The sequence below is a fragment of the Leptodactylus fuscus genome, chromosome 9 (assembly GCF_031893055.1).
Source record: "Leptodactylus fuscus isolate aLepFus1 chromosome 9, aLepFus1.hap2, whole genome shotgun sequence".
In the NCBI taxonomy this organism is placed as follows: Eukaryota; Metazoa; Chordata; class Amphibia; order Anura; family Leptodactylidae; genus Leptodactylus; species Leptodactylus fuscus.
In genome coordinates this window covers 15327957-15350768 of record NC_134273.1, presented here as the reverse complement: position 1 = coordinate 15350768, position 22812 = coordinate 15327957, and the positions used below count along the sequence as shown (strand labels likewise).

At 45.0% G+C, this 22812-nt stretch overlaps 1 protein-coding gene across 1 annotated transcript in view; it reads right to left on the bottom strand.

Moving 5' to 3' along the window:
• Positions 1-1631: 1631 nt before the first annotated feature.
• The window catches only part of AGBL4 (AGBL carboxypeptidase 4), a 966914-nt gene continuing 945733 nt past the window's right edge, over positions 1632-22812 (bottom strand). The window contains exons 12-13 of the mRNA XM_075286245.1: positions 19121-19217; positions 1632-1823 (exon numbers count right to left, since the gene is read on the bottom strand). Coding sequence (XP_075142346.1) covers positions 1721-1823; positions 19121-19217 — 200 coding nt within the window. The 3' untranslated portion in view covers positions 1632-1720. The remainder of the gene's footprint in view (positions 1824-19120; positions 19218-22812) is intronic.

Below are 22812 nucleotides of genomic sequence, written 5' to 3'. Positions count from 1 at the left end.
TACTTTCTAAGTTTATTCATAGAATTTTGTCATTTTCTGACAACAAGACGATGGGGTTTGGGTTGGAAAGGGACAGATTGATCCGTTAATTGTTGGAAGATTTTGTTCTAGTCATACTTGACACAAAAGGATCTAATAGCTGCAAAGAGGCGATTGCGCTGGAGATGCGGAGACGTTGCAACTGTGTGGGTGAGTGTCAGAACAGACAGTCCTATGGTTACATAACAGCGACTGTCACTCATCGGCGCTGAACTAATCAATCACCGCACGAGGAGCGTTCACGGCTCTGTCTACTAATGTGACACTCTAATGTGCCAGGTAGCATTGGGAAGTGCCGATAATTCGTGTGATGCGGGCAACGTCTCATATTCATAACCGCTAGTATAAAGAGTTATCAAACATATGGTGATGATACTAAGAAATTCTGAAACATCCTTGAAAATAATCAATAGTTCTGTTTCCTGTAACGTTTCTCTGTTCTGGTGCTTTAAAGGGAACCTGTCACCAGGGGGACCCCTCTTTATGTATAACATATATAGGATAATATGAATCCATATAGCACAGTTAAAGGGTACCAGCCTGTTCTTCCTAAGTGGTGTCCTATGAGTTTTTTTTTTCTACTAATAGGTCCATTATGACTGCAGCACTTTTAACATTTCTCTCTGAAGCAGGGGGCATGTACAATACAAGGTAGTCTGCCCCCCTCCATTACTACTAATCCTGGTTTCTATACATGCATTTCTGCCAGGAGTAAATTTAGAATAGCAAGAAAATGGCCGAGAAGAGCCCAAGTTAACATAATATAGGAGATCACTGGGCTCCAAATTCAGGTTATGATGCAGCTAGAAATATCACAGACACTGGAAAAGAGAGCACTATCTGTAAAGCTTCCTATTGTCTATGACTAACATCCCATTAGCAATAACACCAGCAGCTAGTCAGAAGTAGGTAGATCCTCCTTATACTTACTGTGAGCTGTGAGACTCCAGACTACGTGCCTTATAAACTAGGAGAGCTTTTGAAGAGAGACCAGCCTCTCTCTTCCCCTTTATGTATACAGTTTTAAGCTTGTTGGTTTCTAAAGACAGACTTGCCCTAGTAACAGGGAGTGAACAGCAAATTAAGAATATGGGAAAGACCCAGCGGTAGGAATTTTACTGGAGTTTTTTAGTCTGAAAACAGCAATATTTTTTTTAAAATACATCTACAGGAAACAAAAAAGTTACAATCCAACTGTGATACTTGTGAATTTATGTCACTGTGTATCTTTCACCATAAGGAGTCTGCTGGGCGGCACTCCACTTTTCATTGGCTTCTGCTGCTAGATGTATTTGTGACCATTAAGGGTAGGCTCACACCCGGGCCTGCTCACCGTTCGGGGATTCAATCCACAAATCCACTTGAAAAAAGCAACCGGGTGGAACCCATTATAGTCTATGGGGTCCGAGGATTTCCACAGGTAACCGCTTTTTAAGCAGATTTGTTTTCTGTTTCTCGGGTTCCCAAGCGGAATGTTAGTGTGACCCTAGCATTATTCTTTTGTTTTAATTGAATTCTTTATTTTTGCAATAAACACACATCCTCAACAGTAAATATTTCTTTTAATTAAATGTTAACAAACATTCCAGTAAAACTAAACAGTGTGAATATGCGCCGATACCTAAGAACATTCACCAGCTTAAGAAACTATTACAGTTGGAATCCATTCTAGATACTGGATCTACGTAGACTTGGGATTCTCTCTGTTACTAGAAGTCTTGCGAGTTTTAGCCGATCCTCCAGCTCGCTGCTGACTTATCCCAGACGCCGATGTCTTCTCTCTGCTTAAATAATAAAAAAAAGGTGTCAATTTGGCAAAATCAGCTATACTGGCTTATGCTCATAAGAAACCAATACCAGTGGCTTAAAGGGATTCTACCATTAAAACCTCTTTTTTTGTGGATAAGATGTCGGAATAGCCTTTAGAAGGCTATTCGTCTCTTATCTTTAGACGTGGTCTCCGCCGCGCCGTTCCTTAGAAATACCGGTTATTACCGGTATGTAAATGAGTTCTCCTGCAGCAATGGGGGCGGGCCCACCACTGCCAGAGAAGTGTCTCCAAGCGCCGCTTCCTACTTCGTCCGCTGCGTCATTTTCAATCTCTTCCGGCGCAGGCTCGTAACTTCCAGCAGAGCAGAGCAGACTGCGCAGGTCACAGGATTGTTAGCGGCCGTTTTCCCATGGCCTGTGCGCCTGCGCAGTCTGCTCTGCTCTGCTAGGTTACGAGCCTGCGCCGGAAGAAGATTTCAATGGGAGCCCTCTTTTTGGTCAGGATTTTGAGGTGGATACGGCCTCAAAATCCTGACCAAAAACTCAGTGTGAACTTACGCTTACAATTGTGCAGGGTTCTGGTGTCCACAAAACAGCTCAGATGAGACTTACAAAGTTTTCTCTAACGCTGGCCTTACGGGTTAGATAAATTACAATTTCAGGATTTATATACTGCAGTGTATACAGTGTACACACAGGCTGCTGAAGAAGAACTTCAACCCTAATTCCTAAAAATATTAGAAATCTCCAAGTTCCAGGACTATAAAATCCAGGAAGCCAAGGTGACTTTTCACATTTATCATGAATCTTAAATGCCTAAACCTTCAAACAGCTTTTGATTTCTGGCAGTATAGGAGACATTAATAAAAGTTGTAATATACTTTATTTATGGATTTTGGCTCATTTCAGAGAAATCCTGTCTTTTTTTTTTTGTCTCTTCTTTATTCTGTTCTCCTATTGCCAACAGAAATCTGTACACGATATAAATATTGTACCTGCCGCCATCTTGGAGAGCTAAATACAGATATGTGGATGTAGGCTTGCTCCAATCCGTCTGTCTCCTCATGTCATCCAAGACAGATTTAAGGATGATGAGCTCAGGGTTATATCATCCCTTCCAGGACTCCTCCTCTAAAGAGCAAAGGTCATACCAAATATTCCTCTTTTCTTTATTCATGTCATTTTGGTCATTGACAAAAATGATCTATTAACCCTTCTCTTCCTGAAAGCGTTCTTACTATGCAGCATTTTCTGCCACTCCCTCCAAAAACTATCACACAGCGCTGTACCCAGGGGTGAACCTTCCTTTTTTGCCACCCGAGGCGGACGACAGAAAGCTGTGGAGTGGAGGGGGCGTGACGGAGCGAAGGGGGCATGGCTGAACAAAGGGGGTGCTAATCGCACCGCTCGGTGCTAATCCAGTCCAGGACACCTTGTCCTGGACTGGCTTAGGTAAGCAAAAATGCCGCCCTCCCTGGGGCCCTGGCATAGCGCCGCCTGAAGCAGTCGCTTCAGGTTGCCTCATGGGAGGTGCGACGCTGGCTGTACCTGTGAATTGGGTGCTCACAACAGTTCACTTTAAGGGCCCGTTCACATGGTGGAAACCTTTTCCGCCGTGTGAGCTCTCCACACGGCGAGCCGCAACGGGTTGCGATGCAGTGCATCAGCATCCTGTGGCGGCATCCTACTCCTGGTTAGACCCGAATGAATGGGCTTAATCGCGGGTGAGTCTTGAGCCGCGGACGCCATGGCTGAGTCAGCTGTGGAATCCGTGGCAAGATCGGGCATGTCGCTTCTTTGTCCCACTAGCTGATAAAAATCGCTAGCGGGAAAAAAAGCAAGCGACTCCCATTGAAATGAATGGGAGACATTTTTGCAGGTGGAATTTGAGGCGGGTTCTTTGTCCAAATCTACCTGGAAAAAATTCCATGTTTACAGCCCCTAAGACAGCTGTGAGGTCGCAGAACTGTTCCGCTGCATAGGCCACAGCAAATCCTTATGTGCGGATTTCGATGCAGATTTTCAAATGCAAAATTGCACCCCAAATTCTTCCCTGTTGTCCTATAACCTACAGAATTATGATACAAAATAACCATTTCATAACAATAAAACGAGACAGATTAGAATACCTGGATATTCCGTCTTTGTATGTCCCGCTACAAACGCCTCCCGCGCACAATTCCCGGCTGACTACCGCCAACCTAATAGTGTCCTTGTTAAGTTTCCCTCTCCTGCTGATCCTATTTATAGTGTGGTCCCTTTTCGCACAGAAATATAATAAAGTCGATGGTTTTACAAAGCGAAATTGTAAAACCATAATGTGTATTTATGCCATTGCTGTGCAGGAACAAAGTCTCTTCCGGCGGTAGCGCACCAGAGCCGGCACACTGCGGCGACGGAGCTGGGCAGCTGTTGTGCTTTCAGTAATATAATGCGGCGCCGCTGCTAACTGTAGATTCTGATTACTAACTACTCGACAAGGTAATTGTAACAAAATGATATTTTTGTAAGCACTCCGTGGGAGACTGTCCAAGGCGTACGGTCGCGACGGATTCCTTAATGGACACTTTTAGCTAAACCTCTGCTTTTGGCTAGACAAAAATGCTCTATATTAGTGACAGTCGCACCGAGTCTTCTACAGATGGATAACAGGCAAGTGTAGGTGGGAGATGACATATAGTAATTATGGAAGGGTGGACATGGGGGGCCGTGACCCCTCCCCCACGTATAATTAGCCTCTAATCTGAAATGACTCCTATTAATGGAATGGTACGTCAATGAAAAGTACATGGCGTTCTGTCACTTGTACGGAGAGATAATGTATACAGGGACGTATGCTCCGAGCCTGGATAAACCCATTTACACTATGATTATAATGAGACTTGGTAGCAATGAGATCAATAACAACATATGTAAGCACAACCTGGTGATCCATGGGGTCAACGGTGTCTCCCAGACATGTATTCGGATATACGGGGCACCTTATATGTATATGTGACCTGTATCCATAGACCACCCTACCATTAATAATAATAAGTGCAGTAGCTAAATAATACCTCCATACCATGGCTAAATAGTATATGACGCCACACAATGACTTGGTAATACTACCATACCGTGACTAAATACCACCATTATACAAAGCACAATAATAGGACCCCACACAGTAACTCTAATCCTATATCCCCCAATATAGTGATTGTTCTCTTCAATTTTTTCACATCTGCATTTGGATTCCGTCCAGGGGAGTCGGCATGAGGACCCCCCCGAACAGAATACCGAACGCAACTGCACGGTGTGCCAGTGAAAGCATATGGACCCCATAGACTATAATGGAGTCCGTATGCTGGCCGCCAGATCTCTGCAGGGATCTTGTAGACAGGAAAGTAGTTCACAATCTATTTTCTTGTCCACATGAATCATGCGGGTAGCGCGCGACCAGCACATGGACCCTATTATAGTCTATGGGGTCCGTGTGCTTTTACTGCACAGCGCTTGCAGTTCGTTCGGTATTCTGTTTGGGGGGTCCCCATGCGGACTGCCCCGGACGGAATCCAAACGCAGCTGGGTAAAAATTCCCTCCCAGTACTAATTCCACATATTTATAGTGCCCCATAATGCCACCACTAAATAATATTGCCCCTTAATGCCCCCAACCAGTAAACGTATTGCTACTCAGTAATAATGCTTCTTTGGACAATGAGCTCACAGTCCTACTTAGTACTAGAGCCCCTTTAGTGCCCACACTCAGTAATGGTGACCTCTAAATGCCCCAACTAGTAAAGGTGTCCCCACAGTCATTGTGCTGCCTTTAAGCCCCGATGAATAATAGTGCGGCTTTAGATAATAGTGCCCCCGCAGTAATCCTACTCAGTGCTCCGAGTCCTCTTGGACTGTTGCCTTTGACATAGCGACCCTACAGCCCTACTCCATACTAGTGGGCCAACTCTTGTAAGGGTCAGGTCACATGGAGGAATTTGCTTTGCTGCAGATTTGGGGTCAGATTCCGTCCCCGAATCCAGAGCAGATTCCTCCCGAATCCGCCTCCCAGAGATTGCAACAGGACGCGGAAAGAAGAAGCATCCTGCTCGATCTTGCCACGGATTCCGCCTGCGGGGTCCACGGCTCGAGACTCCCTCCTGATTAGGCCCATTCATCCAGGACTAATCAGGAGCAGGATGCCACGACGAAACGTTGATGCCCATGGGAAAATGCCGGAGGTGGAAAATGAAGAGGAATTTCATTTTCCTTTTCTGCCGTGTGAGCAGACCCTAATGGTGCCCCTTAGCGCTCTCGCACATTAGTGTTTCTCTTTGAGTTCACACGGGGTATTTTGGTCAGGGTGGTGAAGCGCAATCTGCCTCAAAATCCTGACCAAAAAAAAACGCTCCCAGTTCTTTTTTCCGGGAGCGGTTTATTCCAGGTCCCGGAAAAAAGAAGCGACATGCTCATTCTTCAGGTGGATTTGCCTCGCAGAATCCCTCCCTCCCGACTACGTCCGTTCATTTGGGCCTAATCTGGAGCGGAGTGCCACGACTGGATGTCGGTGCACTGCAACAGCATCCAGGCACAGCTACCCATTTTTTTGGACCGGAATCTGAAGTGGCCTCCACGTCAAATTCCGGTCCAAAATACCCCACGTGAACTCAGCCTGTGGGTGAAATCTGACGTTGATTTTCAAGTATATTCTGTTCCCAAATCTTGTTGCGGCCCGACGCCTGAGCAGAGCCGACTGCGCATGCGAGGGCATGCCCGCGCATGCACAGTCGGCTCTGCCTAGGCAGAGTGAATTCCAGCCGGAAGACGCCGCAGGGACGCTGCACGGAGAAGACTTCTAAAGGTAAGAGTAGAACCAGCGTTGATTGGCAGACTGTATAGCATTCTGCCAATCAACGCTGGTTCTGCATCGAACCTTAAACTTCGAACAGCTAGTAGTCTTTGATCGAGTACAAGTATTTCGAATACCATAGTATTCGATCGAACACCTACTCAATCGAACACTACTCGCTTATCTCTATTAAGAACCCCGACATCACTGTAACCTTATAAGGACATCCCTGGCAAAGCCATCTGGTCCCGAACTTGGTTTTATTAGCTAAAATCTACTGACGGGTTCCCTTTCCTAACTGCATCAGTCTTGGCTCGGCAGTGCGACAGTTAAATAAGAAAGCGAAGCCTATTTCTTCCCTCGCGTAAGCCATAACCTGTTGTACGCTGCGTTGACCATTAACTTTCACTGTACGCGTACGCGGGTGTTCAATAAATTGGCCCAATTTTCCCCATAAGGTCCCTGAAATCTACTTATCCAGATGTATTATAAAAGGATTATAGCTTGTGTTCCTTGTCCCCGCTGTTTTGTTTATGCTTTAAACCCTACTGCGTCTTTGAATAGTGACCCTTTCCATTGGATCGCATTATTCACGAGTCTCCTGGACCCATCACTTTTAAGTGAAACTAGCTTAAATGAGCATTAATGAACAGAAAACAACAAGGTGTAGAGTCCCCCCGGTTTAATTACATAGCCGCGCGCAAACACTATATTCTAATTAAGCATCATGTCTGGCGCTCCCAACAATGCCGACGATTCATGCTAAATCAGAGACTCCTAACCTTTTCTTTCAGCTGAGGCGAGCCAGTCACTCATCGAAATCCCACAGGTCTGAGTAAACATACAGCAAGAACAATAGCGCGTTTCTATCTAGACCGCAGATCGTTCACATGGCGGGCCCCCGAGGCTCCAGCAGGGAAAGAGTTAAAGGGGGGAAAAAAAGGGTAATTAGGAGGTGGAGTTACTGGAATCAGATTGTAAGTTAAAAAACAACTTACAACACAACCGGCTCCCCAAATTAGCTTGAAATAGAAGTCATTAAAGAGGATCTTTCATGTCCTTGGAGATCGGCGGTATTATAGGGTGACAGTGCGCTGATTTCAGTGGGTTATGCCAGTATGGACTTTGGTACCGGAGATATTGGTGCAGTTTGTTTCGGCACCAATAACCCTCCACTGTCAGAAGGGCGGGACTTACAGCCTAGTGCATACCTCCCAACCGTCCCGATTTCCGTGGGACAGTCACGATTTGGGTGACATGTCCCGCGGTCCCGGTTGGAGGGAGGTATGTCCCGATTTCAACTCAGATCTGCGTCCTCTGAACACATTGAACACATATGAACACATATGCGGCTGAAGCAAGGAGCTGACACAGGTCAGCTCCCTGCTTCGCCGCTGCGTGTCTCTCTAGCTGACATATGCGGCTGAAGCGAGGAGCTGACAGCTCCTTCCTTCAGCCGCATATGTCAGCGAGAGAGACACGCAGCGGCGAAGCGAGGAGCTGACCTGTGTCAGCTCCTTCCTTCAGCCGCATGTGTCAGCGAGAGAGGCGCGCAGAGAGCGGCGAGGGAGCGGAGGAGAAGGTAAGTTTAATGTGGAGGTGGAACGTGAATCTGGGGGCAGATGAAGGAGAGGACGGCATGACACTGGGGGCAGAGATGGAGAGGACATGAATCTGGGGGCAGAGATGGAGGGGACATGAATCTGGGGGCAGAGATGAAGGGTATATATGAAACTGGGGGAGAGATAGAGGGGGGACATATAATTTACGGGTGACTGTAGGAGAATTATACTGTGTGCAGGCACATGAAAAATTAACGAGTGGGCGGAGTCAACACAAAAGTGGGCGGGGCTAAATTTGCAGCGGCGCGCTACGCACGCCGCACATTTTGTCCCTCTTTCTGTTCTTCAAAAGTTGGGAGGTATGCTAGTGTCATTTATGGGATGTGAGGACACCCCCCTGATAGTATACTTCCATAGCCTTGTACTGTCAGAGGGGTGACATCACTGTGTGTATTATCCCTGTACTGTGACATCACTGTGTGTATTATCCCTGTACTGTGACATCACTGTGTGTATTATCCCTGTACTGTGACATCACTGTGTGTATTATCTCTGTACTGTGACATCACTCTGTGTATTATCCCTGTACTGTGACATCACTGTGTGTATTATCTCTGTACTGTGACATCACTGTGTGTATTATCTCTGTACTGTGACATCACTCTGTGTATTATCTCTGTACTGTGACATCACTGTGTGTATTATCTCTGTACTGTGACATCACTGTGTGTATTATCTCTGTACTGTGACATCACTGTGTGTATTATCTCTGTACTGTGACATCACTGTGTGTATTATCCCTGTACTGTGACATCACTGTGTGTATTATCCCTGTACTGTGACATCACTGTGTGTATTATCCCTGTACTGTGACATCACTGTGTGTATTATCCCTGTACTGTGACATCACTGTGTGTATTATCCTGTACTGTGACATCACTGTGTGTATTATCTCTGTACTGTGACATCACTGTGTGTATTATCTCTGTACTGTGACATCACTGTGTGTATTATCTCTGTACTGTGACATCACTGTGTGTATTATCCTGTACTGTGACATCACTGTGTGTATTATCCTGTACTGTGACATCACTGTGTGTATTATCCCTGTACTGTGACATCACTGTGTGTATTATCTCTGTACTGTGACATCACTGTGTGTATTATCTCTGTACTGTGACATCACTGTATGTATTATCCTGTACTGTGACATCACTGTGTGCATTATCTCTGTACTGTGACATCACTGTGTGTATTATCCTGTACTGTGACATCACTGTGTGTATTATCCAGTACTGTGACATCACTGTGTGTATTATCCCTGTACTGTGACATCACTGTGTGTATTATCTCTGTACTGTGACATCACTGTGTGTATTATCTCTGTACTGTGACATCACTGTGTGTATTATCTCTGTACTGTGACATCACTGTGTGTATTATCTCTGTACTGTGACATCACTCTGTGTATTATCCCTGTACTGTGACATCACTGTATATTATAACTATACTATGACATCAATGTGTGACGTATCTCTTTCAGGATATAACACTTGTATTAGACATTACATATTGTAGCCTTATGTCACTGTATCTACATCTGGTTTCTACACTGTTTACCATATTTTCTTCTTTTTGCCATATTTCAGAAAATACCTTTGAAACTAAAATACCATATGCCCTTCTCCTTCTGAAAGACCCGACACGTCCATACATACCACTTAACTAACCGACCAATTATTTCAGTGACTACTGTGTAATACTTCATCTATCCTTTGGTGGCACTGCAGTGAACATGAGCACTTGTTATTGCAATCCCAATTCCATTAGATATACACTCACCGGCCACTTTATTAGGTACACCATGCTAGTAACGGGTTGGACCCCCTTTTGCCTTCAGAACTGCCTCAATTCTTCGTGGCATAGATACAACAAGGTGCTGGAAGCATTCCTCAGAGATTTTGGTCCATATTGACATGATGGCATCACACAGTTGCCGCAGATTTGTCGGCTGCACATCCATGATGCGAATCTCCCGTTCCACCACATCCCAAAGATGCTCCTCTATTGGATTGAGATCTGGTGACTGTGCAGGCCATTGGAGTACAGTGAACTCATTGTCATGTTCAAGAAACCAGTCTGAGATGATTCCAGCTTTATGACATGGCATTGCATTATCCTGCTGAAAGTAGCCATCAGATGTTGGGTACATTGTGGTCATAAAGGGATGGACATGGTCAGCAACAATACTCAGGTAGGCTTTGGCGTTGCAACGATGCTCAATTGGTACCAAGGGGCCCAAAGAGTGCCAAGAAAATATTCCCCACACCATGACACCACCACCACCAGCCTGAACCGTTACCGATACAAGGCAGGATGGATCCATGCTTTCATGTTGTTGACGCCAAATTCTGACCCTACCATCCGAATGTCGCAGCAGAAATCGAGACTCATCAGACCAGGCAACGTTTTTCCAATCTTCAATTGTCCAATTTCGATGAGCTTGTGCAAATTGTAGCCTCAGTTTCCTGTTCTTAGCTGAAAGGAGTGGCACCCGGTGTGGTCTTCTGCTGCTGTAGCCCATCTGCCTCAAAGTTCGACGTACTGTGCGTTCAGAGATGCTCTTCTGGCTACCTTGGTTGTAACGGGTGGCTATTTGAGTCACTGTTGCCTTTCTATCAGCTCGAACCAGTCTGGCCATTCTCCTCTGACCTCTGGCATCAACAACGCATTTCCGCCCACAGAACTGCCGCTCACTGGATGTGTTTTCTTTTTCGGACCATTCTCTGTAAACCCTAGAGATGGTTGTTCGTGAAAATCCCAGTAGATCAGCAGTTTCTGAAATACTCAGACCAGCCCTTCTGGCACCAACAACCATGCCACGTTCAAAGGCACTGAAATCACCTTTCTTCCCCATACTGATGCTCGGTTTGAACTGCAGGAGATTGTCTTGACCATGTCTACATGCCTAAATGCACTGAGTTGCCGCCATGTGATTGGCTGATTAGAAATTAAGTGTTAACGAGCAGTTGGACAGGTGTACCTAATAAAGTGGCCGGTGAGTGTATATACACTCCAATGTATTCATAAGATTCCAACACAAAGACTTGTACGCATTCTCCACCAAGAGCAATGTAATGGAGGTAGTGCAGTGCAGATTGTTATTTATGGGCACAACTGCAGCGAAAACAAAATATGTTACAACGGGTTATGTTTTATATGGCAGAGCTGAGAAAGACTGAATTAACAGCAATATTTAGCCTGTGTTCCTGCTCTGCCTGCCAGTACATAACTAGCTCTGCTTTTCCAATGACGAGCAGCAGGAGGCACAGAACAGAGGAGCCGTACAGTGCGTGGGCAGCGAATAGTGATGACTCTCATCTACTGGGTCTCTTTGTATGCATGTTTTATCATCAAAAATATTCTACCACCCTCAGTCATAAAAACATACCATGCCCGGCAGGTGCGCCGAACAGTTCTGTGGACACAATCGTTGCTGAAAGTTTTAAAAGTAAAGAAAGATTTTGATTATTAAGTTACTAAGATGTAATACGAAAAGCAAAATATGTTACAGAGATGCCGAAATCCGTCATTCCCCAGCAGCACAAGTGGCAAAAACATGGAGGTAAACAATGCTGCCGAGCATGAACTGCTGGCCGTACCAAGGAGGGATAGGCTAATAGTCGGGTACACCATGTAGAGTCCTATAGGTGCTTTCTATGACCCAACTTGTCCCATTACAAAAGGAAAAGAAACATGTTACACAGATGCCAAAATCCGTCATTCGTCAAAATCCATCATTCTCCAACGGCACAAGTAGCAAAAACATGGAGGTAAACAACGCTGCCGAGCAGGAACTGGTTGCCGTACTAAGGAGGGACAGGCTAACAGTGGGGTACACCATTTGGAGTCCTATTGACCCTAAACTCTTGTCCCATCACAAAAAGAAAGCATGGTTGCATGCCCCATTGGACATTGTGTGTACAAAGGTAACTAGAGATGAGCGAATCCGACACATTTCGGGTCAGACTCGATTGAATCGGGTGACTTCATGTGGACCAAATGAATACATTCGGAATCAATGATGTCCTAATTTCCCATAATTGGACTTTTTGGACACATGGTATTTTTGACACTTTTTCTAATAAAAAGTTCAACTAGAATTTTCCGGTCATTGACCTAATTTCAATAATGACAAGTCAATGGCTGGTTTGGATCGGTTACTTTTTGTCAGCGTTACCACTATTATGAGTGATTTGTCCCAGATATTCCAAGTTTTTGATTCACCTGAAGTTCAGACCGAATTTGAGATTCAATCATCTAATGTTTCTAGGGAGAATGTCTACGTTTATACGATACCTGTTGGAGGCCTTCCCCACGTGGCTTCCTAATAAGGAACCGTATACAGTAGGCTCCACGAAAGTTACGGCATCTTTGGGGCACAACAATGTTACCCTTCTCAACCACCTTCGTTGACATCTAGCTCACCATTCACATTGTTATTGGTGGAATTATCCAAAAGTCTTATGAATATGTGGTCAATAGAGGTGTAGCTTGAAGCCCCTGCAAAATCCTACTTAGCATGTGGCCTATATTGTATAGAGGTCAATGAGCCCCCCTCACGCTCTAGGACCCAGTAGTGATTGCTATCTCAGCACCCCCTATACCTACACCCCTGGTGTGCAGTCCTTCTCCATTTTTAGGCCGCTCCCCTCCTTTTTACCTTCACGTAGACTGTTTTTCTATATAGAATTTGTCTCTGTACTCAACCTCAGGCACACAAGTCTATGGAGAGGGTAGGGAGAGAAGGAGGCTGCTGCTGCCTAGTTATTTAATCTATTGACCTATTCTGGACTGTAGTGGAGTCATATCTTAAAAGATAGCAGTGTCAGATATCGGATATATTACTCACAGTGTAGCAGAGTTTAGAGTTGCAGTTATTTGCATGTCTTTTCCAGCAGACTTCTCCTCCCTCTCCCCTATCTGTAGAGTTCTATGTAAAAAACATAACTGATAGAAAAGGAAACAGATTTCTTTAATAAGATACATTACAAAGTTTCTTTGACCTGCACTATCCATTTATGAAAAGTAGTTTTATAAAGGTCCACTTCAAGGGGTATGGTATATATCATTTATTAAAGGGGTTATTCAGAACTTGGCACAAACTCGGGCGAAGTCATGGTGGACGTAACACAAACAACAAAAAAAAGACATACTCACGTGTCCGAAGTACTCCGTTGTCCAGTTCCAGTCCCCTTCCTTATCATGATGGGACTCACCTGATCATTATGACCTATTAGTTGCCTCAGTGGTCACCGGAGAGGGATTGGTGACATCACTCACATATGTGATCTGTTCCTCATCGGCCACTGACTGGTCTCAGCAGTCACATGAGCCTCTTTGTTTCCAGGGTGGCAAGTCCCGATTTGGGAGGGAAAGAGGCCTGGGACTGGACCATGGAGAATAGGGGATAAGTAAGCTGGTCTGTCTTTTTTGTTTTATACCCACTGTACCCAAAATCCTGGACAACCCCTTTAAGGACTTAAGTAGGGTTGAGTGATCGGGATCGGAAAAGATAGGATTCCGATTGGCGATCGAGTAAATTTCATGATGGCGATCAGAACTCCGATCCGGATTTTTCCAGCGGGATTGAGATTGGAGGTTATCTCAAGATCGGCGCGACCCTATTCATGTATATATCATTAATAGCAGGGGTGCCCAATACGTCAATCGCGATCTACCGGTCGATCGCGATGGACGTATGGGTCGATCACGGGATACAGCCAGGGATCCCCGGTGTCTGCTTGTTCACAGTACAGGCTGAGAGTCGACTCTCAGCCTGCGCTGTGAACAAGCACTCCGGACACTTGCAGGCCAGGCAGCAGCAGCTCCAGGGGATGACGCGTTCCCCACTCTTAGGAATGGATGGAGCCAGGGTGCTGCTTCTTCACAGCGCAGGCTGAGAGTCATGTACGGACTCTGGCAGGCAGGGCTGCTGCAACTACAGCCTGCCAGTGTCCAGAGATAACTCTCAGCCTGCGCTGTGAACAAGCAGACACCGGGAATCCCTGGGTGGCCACAGAATACCGCTGTCTCCTACTCTCACACTCCGCCCGGCCCCGCCCACATGCCCAGCCCCGCCCACAAGAAGTGGGTGGTAGATCTTTGGACTTGGTCATGTTATAACGTAGTTCACATGCTGAAAAAGTGTGAGCACCCCTGATTAATAGCATTGAGCGATCGGGAAAGATCGGATCACGATCGGCGATCGAGCAAATTTCACGATCGGGATCGGATAGAAAGTGATCAGAAATCGGATTTTAAAATCGATCCTGAAATCTCAAGATCGGCTCAACCCTAGACTTAAGGCTAAAACATATTTCTATGCAGGAAACCCAATGTGATGACATATTCCCATGGGGAACCCCGCCGTGAGCACTTGCACTAATGGCTCCATCACGATAACTGGACGCCATCTCACATAGGACTCGTGGAACGGATCCAATTAAATATCAGATTTTATTTTTAGCCCCCAAAACGTTTCAAGAGCGAGCGTAATGTTTCTTTCCAGCCGTAAACGGAACATCCATTAAGCGTGTGTTCCGTTGACTAATGCTATGTAAAGAAATATGTCAGCGCCATATTGTCGGCATAATAAAATCTAGTTCACAAACATGTATTTCCGTGCGGCGACAGACAAGGCCTGACCTTACTGTAATTGGTTTTCTGCAGTTGCAAGCAGAGCGACCCCAGTGTTAAGCAGAATTATCAGGATAATTAGCAAGTCGGCGAGAATAGAAAGTTATCATACTGTGCACTCTGCATGTTATTAGAGCGGCGGCAAAACAGCGACTTTTTTTTATTTTTTTTTTATTTTTTCTTTTCAGTTTCATGCACAAAACTTCTGAGCTTTTTTTTTTTTTTTTTTTTAATATGAAGTCAGAAAGGAAAAATGTGCCGGAGATATCAAGTACGAAGGAAGCGCTGTGCAACCTCCAACATTTATGTCGGACTCATTTAGGGGACTTATTATATAGAATCAAACGCACCGAGACGGCGGAAACCATACTGCTTACTGAATGTGATACGTGTACATAGAGAGATTGGATTCACGGCATGAATATATGGCCGATTATAGAGAACAGCGCCACTCTTGTCCGTTGGCTGTGCCTGGTATTACAGCTCAGTTCTGTCCATTATTAGAGATGAGTGAGTACTGTTCAGATCAGCCGATCCGAACGGCACGCTCGCATAGAAATGAATGGATGTAGCCGGCACGCGGGGGGTTAAGCGGCCGGCCGCCGTCAAAGCGGAAGTACCAGGTGCATCCATTCATTTCTATGGAGCGTGCTGTTCGGATCGGCTGATCCGAACAGTACTCGCTCATCTCTATTCATTATGTATTAAATAGTACATTAATACATAATGGATGGAACTGAGCTGCAATACCAGGCACAGCCAATGGACAAGAGTGGCGCTGTTCTCTAGATATATAGAACAATTCCACAATATTTCATTTATTTTATCCATGGGAAGGATTCCTTTATGAAATTTCCTACAGATTCCCTATCAGCAAACAATGGGGAGAATTCAGTATTATTTTTATATCTCCATCCACCAAATAGCTGCCCCTCCACTGGTTTAGAGTCTGTATAGTGTATCCTTCACACTTTACTAAGTTTTTTTGGCGCAAGATAGTTTCAACTCAGAGAATAAGGCGCGAATTGTGGTTTTGCACTGGCTTCTACATGGCTTGCAAGTGTAGGCGAGGAGGTAATTGGGCAGGCCCATCACCAGCACCACATTCATCATTATCTATACCACAAAAGTGGTGCAAATTGCAGCAAAAATCCATGTCACTGAGAAGCTAGCGTAGATTTGTGCCTAAGGGGTTGTCCAGGATATACAGTTTTGCACAAGGAGGACAGAGAAGGTGTAAAAGAAACCCAAAACCTATACTTATCTGTCCCCAGTGCTCTGGTGTCCCAACATTATCTGGACAAGGTGCTTCTCCCAGAGGAAGGAAAGGAACTGGGACGTCACTCACATGCGTCACCTGTGACATCTCGTGTCCTTTGCTTAGGCCACCGAGGCCACTGATTGACCACAGCAGTCATGTGCAGTGAGGACTTCTAACAAGACCCCAGGAGCAGCAGGATCAGACCTTGGTGTAAGACAACAGAGTACTGGGGACAGGTGAGTATGGTTTTTATTGTTTTTTTTTTTTACACCTCTTTAAGTGCACTCTCTGCTGACTCTATACATCACTCTTGATGACCCAAAAAAACCAACTCCAGATTGGGCCAGTCTTAGCTGTCCATAGTAATTTTGAGGGCCCAGTGATCAGATGAATGGGGGACCAAAAGTACCCCTAAAGCCTTGTGCTGGGAATGTAATCTCCATCAGTACCTGTGGCCCCATAGCAATGAATAGAGCAGGGGTAACTACTGGGATAGCAGCGGTAACTGCTGCCACAGGGCCTGGGACATTAGGGGGCCACTGATGTTTTCTGTTTATTTTTAATAGGCCATTACCTGCTGGAATAACCCCAGCAAGTAAGGGGCCCTATTTACTTACCAATCCTCCCTCCTCCTTTACATGTGTGCTGTTTCCTGACAAGTGTTGAATTTCCCTACAGCACCCCCACAGGGGAAATGAAGAACTGCAGGATGTTCACTGAATTCAATGAGTCACTGGTGTAATACAAGGACCTACTCAGTCTTCCAGTAAAGGAGACCCTCTTTTTATAGCCGCTCTCCGCTCCATATAATAGATGAGCTTGTTAATGAGAGATTCCCCTTTATTAACTCACTATGCCTAAGAAATGAGTTTTCTAAACCCCACAACCCCATTCATTAATTTTTACTGTGCCATAACATGGGGTGATGCAGCTTTTTATTCTCCAATATTAACCAACCAGTGTGCTATTTGTCACGCTCTGATACCCCTATCGTGCCCGCTGCCATTTATAGGAACCTGCGTAGTTAACCCTCGCCTATTGAATCTCTTAAAGGTCTTTCCTTGCTGTTTCCCTACAAATAACTTGTCCCAGTTTTGCTACATCAAGGCATTTTGTAAGTGCAATATAACTTGGGTAACCCTTTCGTGACCTCCACCGTGGCCGCCAAAGTTCTAATAATCCGGTTGATCCCGTCGATGATATTTTACTAGAAGGTCCAAGTAAAAGCTCTCGATGATTGAGACCAAGTAGATGTAACAGGGTCAGACGGAGTAATATGCCCTCTATCAGTAGAAAGGACAGGGAGGGCAGATAATAGTAGATGCAAGGGAGCTGGTGATTTGATATGCAGTGCCAATGTTCATTACGACAACCTCGCACCGAGAGTGCGGACTCTGCACGCTTGACTGATCAGCTTCTCTATTTCAGGTTTCATTTCCTTGCAAGTCTTCCATGGAAGCAAAAGTACAAATGAAAATACACAGAGAAGGTAAAGGTTTCCTAGCCGAGATGTGAGCCTAGGTAGGGCATGGTCTAATGGTAAGACATGACTTTATTCTTCATTGTCAAATATATCTTTTTTACTGCAATCACTTAAAGGTTAAGATGTGTTCGGCTCTACAGACAATCTTAAATTATGATCTGCAAGAAGCATGCGGCATGATGGAGAGATACAGTATGATCAGATTACCTCTGATGCCGTGACAATTCAAGCCCGCAACTTGCCTTGGAAACCGAAAGATGGATCAGAGCTGAATATGTTATTTGGTAGCTATGTATTCTATGTCATTTTACTGCATTATTCTAAAGAGAACCTGACGCCAGGTCTCATTGACATCCATCATCTGATCGGCGCTGTCACCCTGAGCAGTTTGGTGTTTTGTTTATCCAAATCCGTTCAGCCATTCCATAGATATAAGGCCTTTTAATGTTTTGTCAAGTGGGCGGTAACATTGTTGATTCCATGGGGGCGGGGTCTCTATTATGCTACCGCCCACTTGTCTAGTAGACTCTAATTGGATCAACGCTAAAAGAGCTTATATCTTTGGAAGGGCTGAACGGATTTGGATGAACAAAACATTAAAATGTTCAGGGGGACAGCGCCAATCAGATGGGGTAAGTCATTGGGATGACAGGTCCTCTTTATGGTGACCCCTCAGACCCTAAAAACCGCTGACAGCATTGGATAGGTAAAGTGTGAAGCAGTGGGAACACAGCTATGTGGATGATCATACAAGTTCTCTGTTGTTTTAATCCGCAGACATCCAAAGTGTCCACTGGGCGTTCCCTAACTGCAAAGTGTCCAGGGCCTTCTGGACTGAACATTCCCCAACCCCTTCCCTCTGCTGTTGAGTGACAGCTTCAGCAGTCTCCTGGATTAGCGCTAGAGCCATCACTGAAGAGCAAAGTGACGGGGTTCAGGGGCATCCATGGAAAAGAGCCCTGGGCAATCTGGCAGAGCCCTGGCAGAATCTGGCTGACTTAGTTGCAGAACACGGGGAGCGATGCTCATGACGATTCTGTCTAAAGCAGAAGTAGAGCTTTGACTTTCTGCCGTAGGCTCCATCAAGTTGGAATTTGGAAAGGAATCTTAGACAGAAAACCAAAAAATCCTCTCTAAAAACTGGTCCTGTGAAACCCACACCAGAATGCCAGCCTTGGCTTTCTGCTGTGGGTTAGCATGTGTGACTAGCCTCATATACATCAGTCCTAGCCAAGCGTGAAGCCTTGTGTTGCAGTTTCGAGTAGAACCTTTATTTTATCATCGTATCATTGAAAACAATAGGAGGGGGATTGAGGACGGTTTTTGGAGAGGACTTTTGAGGTGGAAGACCTCAAATTCCTCTCCAAATTATGCGGTACGAACATACCCTCACAGTGAAAATGCAACATGTGAACATGCCCTAAGTCAAATCTATCATGATGCAAAAGCCACTCAATACCTTACAGATATCTACTTACTGTACATGTGATACACGAGCGGCTGGTTTGGCTGTGCTTCCATTCAGTTGATAGTAGTCTAGAAATGTACGAGCCACGTTTCTTCCGAACTTCATATCTGACATCTTGCATTCAGGAAACGTATGTATAAAGCTGGACATACAGTATACTCAGATATAATGTAGCGATGATCACAGTGATGTACACCTGAACCGATCCCTTGACAATATGTTGACCATCTTTAGGTCCTATTGACATCTTTATATTGGAAGCCATGATACTTTGGCACATCCCCCATATGGTTGATCCAAATGCCTGAGGTCCCCAGATAAGACCCTAATAGTGCAGATTACGACATTTACAATGGACAAAATGTCTTTCAAACCTTTGCGATTTGAGAAGAAAATGAAACTTTAGGACTGTACATCAGTTTTCCCTATTTCCCTCCTCTCTCTATTATCTATTTTATTGATTTATACATTCACAAAGGGCTCCGCACCATGAACGAGTCTCTTATAAAATATGCATCGTTCTGCTTTATAAAGTAAGAAGTGATCATAAAATGGTTCCCCTGGTTATGATAAATAAAGCTTCTTGAAGAGGACACTGTATCGGCGTATAGTCTGTAATAGGAACTGTGTGCTAACAGCGTCCCCAAGAGCGGCCCGAAATAAATCCTACTGTTTGCTTTTTGTCAAAAAGTTTACTGGACGCTTAGGATCTATTAAGGTTACAAAATGGTCGTGAAAATGGACATTTTTCAGGGCCGTTTTGCACTCAAGACACGCCCGTTTTTACAGATCCCTAAGGCCGGGTTCACACAGGGTTTTTTGGACAGGATTTTGAGGCCGTATCCGCCTCAAATCCCTGACCAAAAAGACGACTCCCAGAAAAAAGAACAGACATGCTCATTCTTGAGGTGGAGTCGCCTCGCGAATCGTCCTGAAAACACTCCCTCTTCCCGACTAGGCCCATTCATTTGGGCCGAATCCGGAGCGGAGTGTACAACTGGATGCCGGTGTACTGCACCGCTATCCAGTCGCAGCTACCCGAATTTTGGACTGGAACCTGAGGCGGGGTTCCAGACCAAAAAACCCCGTGTGAACCCGGCCTTATACTGTACATTTGAAGGTATTGAGGGATTCATGAAAATAGACAAATATAGGACATGACCCATTTTTTGACGGGCTTCTAAAATGGACCCTCAAAACATCGGTCCAGTGACTACAGTGAATTTAATGCAGCTGTTAAAAAAAATCTACGACGATATTTACTGACAAGTGACAACTTCTTCACTTCCCTAATTTTGCAGACAAGACAATATTATCCCCTTTACTGCCCTAGACCACCAGGGATATCACCATTATATAACCCCCTAGGAATGGTCAAGCTAGCCACTTGAAGCTAAAAAGTTGCAATTTATATGCTCAGACCTCCAATTTGGCAATCTTTTATGCCTTGTGCACGAGAAAACATACAAGGCATAATAAATCTGCCCCACTATTTTCTATGACCCCATATACAAAGCCATAATTGTTTATGGATTGGTGTGGGGGCCAGAGTGTACCGAGCAGGTCCTATTCCTGTCCGTTTTGTGGTCTGTTCTAATGATAAGGGACCATGGAAAATGCAGACTGCACACGCACAGCACTTTCCCCCGAACCTGCACACAACTATGGACATATACATGGGGCCCATGTCTAACACCTTCATGGTCCCGGTCATGCCAAACTATCAAAAAGTTACTACAGTATCCCTCTTAGATTTCCACTTGAGGTCCCATCGTGGGACTATTAAAGGATTATCTTATTTTATCTTACTTGCCTTGTTCTATGAGATGATGGTCTGAAGTTTCTTTCTTTTTTTTTTTTTTAAATGTAGATTGTGAGCCCCACATAGAGCTCACAATGTACATTTTTCCCTATCAGTATGACTTTGGAATATGGGATGGAAATCCATGCAAACACAGGGAGAACATACAAACTCTTTGCAGATGGTTTTATGCCCTTGGCAGGATTTGAACACCAGGACTCCAGTGCTGCAGTGCTAACCACTGAGCCACCGTGTGGCCCCTTGATGGTCTGAAGTTTCTGTGCTCCACCAGTCCATGGTAGTCCACCTATAGCTACCTATAGGTGGCGTCAGAGAGATAGTTTCCTCCCTGCTGGATTTGCACTCCTTTTGCATTCCTTTTCCCAGGGATCATTGCTTGTAATATGTCTCCTCGAGGATAAACAATACCCCCTGAGCGCTACTACCCCAAACTGTGGAACATTTCCATTACCTCCTGGAAAGAAAGCGGAGTAACCTTGATAATCCTGTTCACCTTATACTATGCAATCCTACAAACCTAATTCAGAATGATGTATTTTGGGTGAATCTCTACTTAATAGCGGCGATAGGTTGTAGCACTTGAGTTGTCGTCTGGAGCACAAGTACTAACATGCCAATGTATGAAAGGAGTGAAGTGCTATCAGAAGTGCTCTAGTGCGTCCTTCATTAGAGCCGGTGTAGCAGAGCTGTGTGCACTCCGAGAAGACTCCGACCTGACCTTGATTGGGAACATTATTCACCCATAATGCATCTGTGCCGCACTCTGTGAGTACATGGTTCCTATGGGCATGCAATCTAGTGCCTGCCATCCGTAATTGCCAGCCATTTATTTAATGCGCCTTTCGCTCCCTCATTTAGAAAGCACTCCAGCGGATTCTCTTAAATAATCATAAGGTGAGCTTTCAATTAGCCATTAAATCAGCAATGCGCCCCATATGCCAATAATATTGATCTCGCTTTAATTACCTTTTGTGAAGGGCTCTCGCTGATTATTTGACGTCGTCTCTGCCTATCCCAGGAGATAGGCGCTATATTGGAATTCCGGAAATGCGAATTTCTGCTCGGTAGCGGTGGACGGAACGTAAACGAGAAATTATTTATTTAGTAGGCAAAAATGCCTTTGGATCAAGAATATTATGATTGGGCCGGTGGAGTGTGGGGGGGTGTTATATCTTATAATATGCCATCTAATTGGATGTATTACAGTGGAGCAGGTCTTAAGCATGGGCGGGGCTAGGGAGGAGTCACAGTGGGGCCCTGTTTGCCTGAAAGACCCTTGAAGAAGTGTCAGTGGGAGTAGAGAAAGACATGACTATGAGATCTGACTGCACATAGTTAATTTGTAGTCTGTAAGGCTGTATTCACACTGAGTAACGCTGGCGTTTTTTGTGCTTATTTTTGCACATAGCGCCGCGTTAACGCCGCGTATATGCCACGTTAACGCCGCGCTATTTTGCGGTGGCAGTGACCGGCGTTAACGCGGCGTATACGCGGTGCTACGCGGCGTTAACGCGGCGCTATGTGCAAAAATAAGCACAAAAAACGCCAGCGTTACTCAGTGTGAATACAGCCTAACCGTGGAGACTGCATTTGAGCTCCGTACCTCAAATAATCCTACTAATATTATAAATGTGAAAGTTTGGATGCTTGTTACTCGATCACGCCAAAACAGCTGAATGGATTTGGATCAAATTTGGCACATAGATAGTTTGTAACCTTGATTAACACATCGGCTACTTTTTTTTATCCCAGTAAATTACATGGCTTCACGACTGTTATGAATTTATGTTCACATACTATATTACTCTGCCCTTGGCAGCAGGCTGATAAAGTCAGGGCTGTTATCGCTCTGTGTAAACACAAAGCTAACCCTCAGTCCA